Here is a 6,356-nt window from a genome sequence, read left to right as displayed (position 1 = left end):
GGGGTCTTGACCAACATTTAAAAATACAATAAAAAGAATAGAAAACAGCATCTATTGTACATCCTAAGAGTATTTACTGTTCCTTAAAGCTTCTGTTTCAATTATGATGCATCTGTTACTATGAGTTGAGGTCAAAAAGTTTGTGTATGTTTGAAAACTTTCACAATAAAAAGTTAAAACAACACTGCCATGGAGAAAGCTGTCCTTCCCTCCATTTACGGCTAATCCTCACACCTGTGTTTTGGGCCCCATCCCCTCCAGGACCCTTATATTATGGACCTTATGTCTTCTTTCTCTGTAAAAAACAAAAACACCTCACTGGCCTCCTCATACCCCCCATTTATTCCCTCTTCCCCCCTCACAGTCAAACTTCTCCAAAGAGTTATCTGGGTTCAGCATCAACTCCATACCCTGCTCCCATCCCTTTGTCTCACCCCTTCAGTGTGCCTCCTGCCCACAGCACTCCTGGGACACGGCTCTCCGCAAAGTCACCAGTGACCCCTGAGCCCACACATCTAGAAGACACTTTCCAGTGTTCATGACTCCTTGTTCATTCCCGCTCTTTCTTCCAGCCTGGGCTCAACCCCTCCCCCTCCCTCAGGAAGGCTTCACTGACCTCCCAACAAGGTCAAACCTCCCACTAGGGGCACTCACTGTTCCTCCGTCCTTCCTAACAGTTGTCAATTGTTGCTGTTACAATTTTACATGTTTTTGTAATTATCTGCCCAGATTAGGCCTCCTCAAGGAGGAAGGGGACTCTGCCTATCTTGATGCCCCTTGGCAGCCCAAGAGCCTCCTGGGCTCAGCGCCGGGCACAGTGCTTAATAAACTGATGTTAGATAAATAATCGGCACCAGCCCCTGTGCCAGGCATTACGTGTAAAATGATGAAAAACGTCCCAGAAAGTGAAGGGTGTTGAGGGGGAGGAGAAAGCCAGGGGCAGAGGTGGAAATAAGGGGCAGCTCCTGTCCTGCTTCCCAGACCAATCTGGGGCCTTTTGCAGAACAGCACATGCCTTCACGGCTGACACGTTTCACTGTCTTCGTGTCAGAAAAGTCAGCAACTCAGGTAGGAAAATTTGCTTAATAGTTCATACTTGACATGCAGAACTCTTCATGAATCCTTTTAAACCACTACATGTTCAATATTTGCCGAAAGATGAATAGGGGACACCTCCTTCTGGCATCGAGCTACTAAAAAACAGGACCTGGATCTTTTCATTTGCCCAGGTGTGGCTGGCATGTCCCACCTGCACAGGGTTCCTGTAAACTCCAGAGAACACAAAAGGCCTCATTCTTTGCTGTCTAACCACACCCAAAGACTATTTTATTGTGTTACACGCTTTCACTACTTGGTTATTGATTTCCCGTGGCATATCACTATACAAATATTCACTTAAGGACTTTAAAAGACCAAATAAACATGACAAGTATTTAAAATTAGAAACATAGTATGGAGATGCAACCAGCAAAATCCAGACTGTGGGAAACTCTATTAAACAAATGACCGTTGTTATTTTTTTCCAGCAAAACACTTGGGAGATGGGGGAAGGATTTAAAAGTGATTAAAGAGACACATTAACTAGGCACGTTGTATAGAACTTGTTTGGCTCCTTAATCAAATATAGTAACTTTTAAAAAAGGAAATTATAGGGCTTCCCTGGTGGCGCAGTAGTTGAGAGTCCGCCTGCCGATGCAGGGGACGTGGGTTCGTGCCCCGGTCTGGGAAGATCCCACATGCCGCAGACCGACTAGGCCCGTGAGCCACGGACGCTGAGCCTGCGCGTCTGGAGCCTGTGCTCCGCAACGGGAGAGGCCACAACAGTGAGAGGCTCGCGTACCACAAAATAAATAAATAAAAAAGGAAATTATAGGATAATTAGAGAAATGTGAATATAGCCTGAAACTCTGATGATAATGAGGAAATAATCAGCACTTTTTTGGAGTGTGGTAATGGTATTGTGGCTATGTTTTTAAAAGACAGTCTTGATCTTATTGAGATACATATTGAAATATTTATGGTTTGTAAAATATGAAATAATATAAGGTTTGGGATTTGCTGTAAAATAATCAGAGTGAGGTGGGGTGGGGAAGGTCTAGGGTTGTAGAAGGAACAAGCCTGCCAGTGGGGAATTGTTGAAGTTGGTACACATAACACTCTGCTCTCCACTTTTAAATTTTCAAAAAGTTAAAAAAGAAATCTAATGAACAAACTGAACCATTAAAGTATCTAAATTTTTGTTAAATAATTTTTTAAAGTCCGGAACACCTTAGAATTCTTTCACTTTCCAAGATGTCTACAATAGAGCAGTGCTTTGATTCACAAGCTCTGTAAAGTATCTTTGAAAGTGGGATTCAGCACTCACCGGCTGCTTGCCTTTTGCCACATTTCCACTGTAATGCATCACCCTCTTTCCTTCCATCAGAACAGGCAAATACAATCTGGCAGTGCCTTCCTACTGCTTTTGAAATGCAACTTTAAACCCATGTCTTGACCACCTACCTTGGCCTGCAGTTGTGCTGGGGTCTGTCAAGAACTGTCAAACCAATGCTTCATGATGACCATACTCCTGAGCCCTGTCCATTCCCAATGGGGTCTCACATCAGTCTTTGAAGGTGCCTCCCACACACTGGGTCTGCAGGGTAGCCTGTCCATTCTTGTCCTTTACTGCTCCCTTCCCATAAACGTTTGAACTAGCCAACTTAAAATATTCGGAAACTTCCAAAGTCTACTGGACTCTATGCCAAAACCTCTTGTTGGGCAGAAATGAAGTTCTTGAGAGGGTTTAACTATCTTCCATTCCACTTCTGATACAGACAACACTACCCCCTACCCATAGGTTCACTATAGCTAATTCAAACATGTTGCCTAACTCCAGCTGCAACTCTCAAGTCCAATAAACTTTGTTTGGCTACAGACTTTCTTAATTTGAGTAGGACAGATTGAACTGCTGAAAAATTTAAGGGAGGCAGGTCAGATTTTTTTCCCTAGCAAAAATAAATCTTCTCTAAATCTTCCTTGGGTAAATCAACACTTTATAAAATAAAGCATCTACTGCATTCCCCCGGACTACCCAAAGACAAGATAACCAGTTATATTTCATTCACCAGCCTTGGAACCATACCTCACAAAAAACCAAAAGCCTCCATCTATCTCGCCCATGAAACAAAGAGAACAAAAACTTAGAATATATACTACAAGCGCAAGCCAGGATTTTTTTTTAGTAACCCCGTTTCCATCAGGTGCACGTCTACCCACACAAACACACAATAACCCTCACCCCACCCCCCCGTGGAATTTGCCAGTGTGACTTGTGCTGACTTTCAGCGGAGAAAGACAGGAATTTATGTTTAGCTGTGGTTTTGGCTTTCAATGGGAAGGAAAGGAAGAGTGTGGGGCGTGAAAAACTGGAAATGAGTCTTAATTCTCTGGTTTCCTCCCATCCTTCTCTGCATCAAAATGCAGGTATATCATTGAAATTTCAAATGTGTTTCTCGGACAGTTAAATACCCCGACGGAGTCTGGGAACAGGGGGTGGAGATAAAGGTGAAACCGAAGATTGGAAGGGTGGGCCGGGTAAGAGGCCCCGGCGCTCTGCCGGGTTGCACCGAGCATGCGAGGTCGCCCCGCGCCTGCTGCCGGCCGCGCCCCGGTTCTGGCCTGGCCAGCTGTCCTGGGTTTTGCCAGCGACTGCGCCGTCCGGGGTGCACACTCACACCTCTGGCTGGTCCTGACTTTAGGCTAGGTTCCTTCACTTCCGGTGACAAATCCCTCCCACCACTTCTAGAAATAATGTAACATTTCCCCCATCACTTTCCTAACAACCGACTGCCCCTCAGACAGCAGCCGAGTCCGGGTCTGGGGTCTCACCCCGGCGAGACCAGCAGCGCCCAGCTGCGGAGGGAGTGACGGCCAAGGTCGGGGGGGGGGGAGGGCGTGGGAGGAAGAGGAAGGAGGTGTGGAATCTCACCTCCCCCGCCCCCACTCCTCCGACTGCAGTAATTGGCAAAAATAATAAGCCGTTTTTAGACTTTCCCAGGGCCCCCTGAACCTGGTTGCAGTGAGGAACCCAGTCTCTCCCATTCCGGTGCCCCTCGCCTTCTCCTGGCCCCGTAAGTGACTGCGGGAATCCTGGAGCCCCGGCCACGCGGAACTGCAGCGGCGGGGGTGGGGTGGGGTGGTAGGATGAGGGTTTAGGGGCGGCAGGAATGGGTGGGAGGAAGGGGTGGTGGAAGGGAGAAGGAGAAAAACAGAGGCATGCAAAAGGCTCCGTAGCTGTTCCAGCTGCCGCTTCCTCCGGCGCGGGCCGGGCGGTGTAATATTCCCCCCCCCCTCCATCTTTCTCACCACTACCTGTCCCACCCACCCACCACAGGCACACATTCCCCCCACCAGTAGCGGATCTGCAGCCTGTAAGGGGGTAGTAGGAAGGAGCTGGGGGGAGGGGGAGGCCTGCGAGTTTCTAACCTTGTTCTTATAAACAAACCCACATGTGCAGCTGCCGCTGCTGCAACTCACCCCACAATCCCGGATATAAGTCCTGCCCCTTTAAGAGGAAAAAAAGCTTCCCCCGCCTGCCTTCCACCCTACCCATCCACAAGGACCTTTGTCTCCCCACCCACTCTGTCAGTCGGCCCCGCCCAATAGCCCCGCTCCCTCCAACGCAGAGGAACCAATGGGTGAAGAAAATAAGGCCGGGGTCTGACGTCAGCATGTCCGGCCAATCACAGGGCGCGTTGGTGGGAGGCCTCGCGGAGGGCGCGCCGGGAGGAAGGAAGGCAGGAGAAAGGAAGCTTGAAGGCAAGATGGAGACTGCTAGTGGCTCTGCTACTGCTGTGGCGAGCAGGGACTTGGGATCCCAGAGGGGCCGGAGCCTGGTGCCTGAGCGGCTTCAGAGTCGAGAACATGAGCGGCAACTGGAGGTGGAAAGGCGGAAGCAAAAGCGGCAGAACCAGGAGGTGGAGGAGGAGAAGAGCGACTTTTTCGCCGCCGCCTTCTCTCGGGAGCGATTGGCAGTGGAAGAGCTTCTGGAAGGCGGGGAGTCCGTCGAGCAGCTGGAGGAGGCGGCCGCTCGGCTGCAGGGGCTGCAGAAACTACTCAACGACTCGGTTTTGTTCCTGGCCGCCTACGACTTGCGGCAGGGGCAAGAGGTGTTGGCGCGGCTGCAGGAGGCACTGGCCAAACGTCGCCAGGAGCTGCAGCCTAAGAAGCGTTTCGCTTTCAAGACCCGCAGGAAGGATGCTGCTTCAGCCACCAAAGTAGATTCGGCTCCCGGCGCCCCGGCAGCGGAAGGCATCCTGGCCTCCCCGCCGCCCTTGAAGGAGGAGGAAGGCTTCGACTCCAGCTGGATCTGCGGCTTCTCCAATCTGCAGTCCCAAGTCTTGGAGAAAAGAGACGAGGAGCTGCACCAGCGGGACGTCCTTTTGACCCAACTGATTAACTGCACGATCAAACTGTATGGCAATCCCAACACCCTGCGGCTGACCAAGGCTCGAGGCTGCACGCTGCTCTGCGGCCCGGTGTCCACCTCCGTGTTCCTGGAGAACTGCAGTGACTGCGTGCTGGCCGTGGCCTGCCAGCAGCTCCGCGTACACACCACGAAAGACACCCGCATCTTCCTGCAGGTGACCAGCAGGGCCATCGTGGAGGACTGCACCGGGATACAGTTCGCCCCGTACACCTGGAGCTACCCGGGGATCGACAAGGACTTCGAGGGCTCTGGTTTAGACAGGAGCAGAAATAACTGGAGCGACGTTGACGATTTCAACTGGCTGGCCCGTGATGTAGCCTCCCCAAACTGGAGTATTCTTCCTGAAGAAGAGCGAAGGATCCAGTGAGACTAAGCAATTGTCACTCTTTTCTTCACTCCTACCAAATACACTCCCTTGTGGGACTGACTCCAGCTAATGGGACCCCAAAATTTACTTCTTGTCACGCTGTTTTCATTATTTTAAGGCTTTAGATTGTGATAGGCTCCTACTTTGGATTTCCATTAAATTTGTGGCAGGTCTAGCACTTTAAAGAATTTTTGCTATTTTGGTGATGTTACAGAGTTTTTGTTTGACGGTGATAATTTGAAGCCATAAGGGGAAGAGAGTGTGGTTTTTAATGGTTTGTGGTGTTTAAAACTTATTGCAGAATAAAGTAAGCCTTCAATAAATATTTGTTTAATAAACGAATTCAGTAGGGCTAGTAGGAGCCAGTTAATGTTGAAGTAAGGTATCAAAACGTGTTCAAACTGCCATTAACCAAGAGCTTTTTTGAATTGCGGTTTGACTTCCATGCGTATTTTTCAGTGGGGCAATGGAAATATTCCTCTCTGGTCTTCAGTTACATGTTAGCTTGGGTTTTTGGCA

The 6,356-nt window shown here is 49.4% G+C and overlaps 1 protein-coding gene across 1 annotated transcript; it reads left to right on the top strand.

Annotated features, from left to right (window-relative positions):
• Window positions 1–4,599: 4,599 nt before the first annotated feature.
• On the top strand, window positions 4,600–6,041 carry TBCC (tubulin folding cofactor C). The gene has a single exon (XM_065886273.1). It carries the CDS (start codon window positions 4,713–4,715, stop codon window positions 5,835–5,837), a length of 1,125 nt encoding a protein of 374 aa, XP_065742345.1. The 5' UTR covers window positions 4,600–4,712; the 3' UTR covers window positions 5,838–6,041.
• The last annotated feature ends 315 nt before the right edge of the window (window positions 6,042–6,356 follow it).

The sequence above is a fragment of the Phocoena phocoena genome, chromosome 10 (genome assembly GCF_963924675.1).
Source record: "Phocoena phocoena chromosome 10, mPhoPho1.1, whole genome shotgun sequence".
Taxonomy (NCBI): Eukaryota; Metazoa; Chordata; class Mammalia; order Artiodactyla; family Phocoenidae; genus Phocoena; species Phocoena phocoena.
The sequence above is the reverse complement of the archived record's forward strand: the minus strand, read 5'-3'. Positions and strand labels throughout refer to the sequence as shown.

What these genes read in the sequence shown, in the direction of transcription:
- TBCC (XM_065886273.1), top strand. Translation starts at nt 4,713, where the DNA reads ATGTCCGGCCAATCACAGGGCGCGTTGGTGGGAGGCCTCGCGGAGGGC.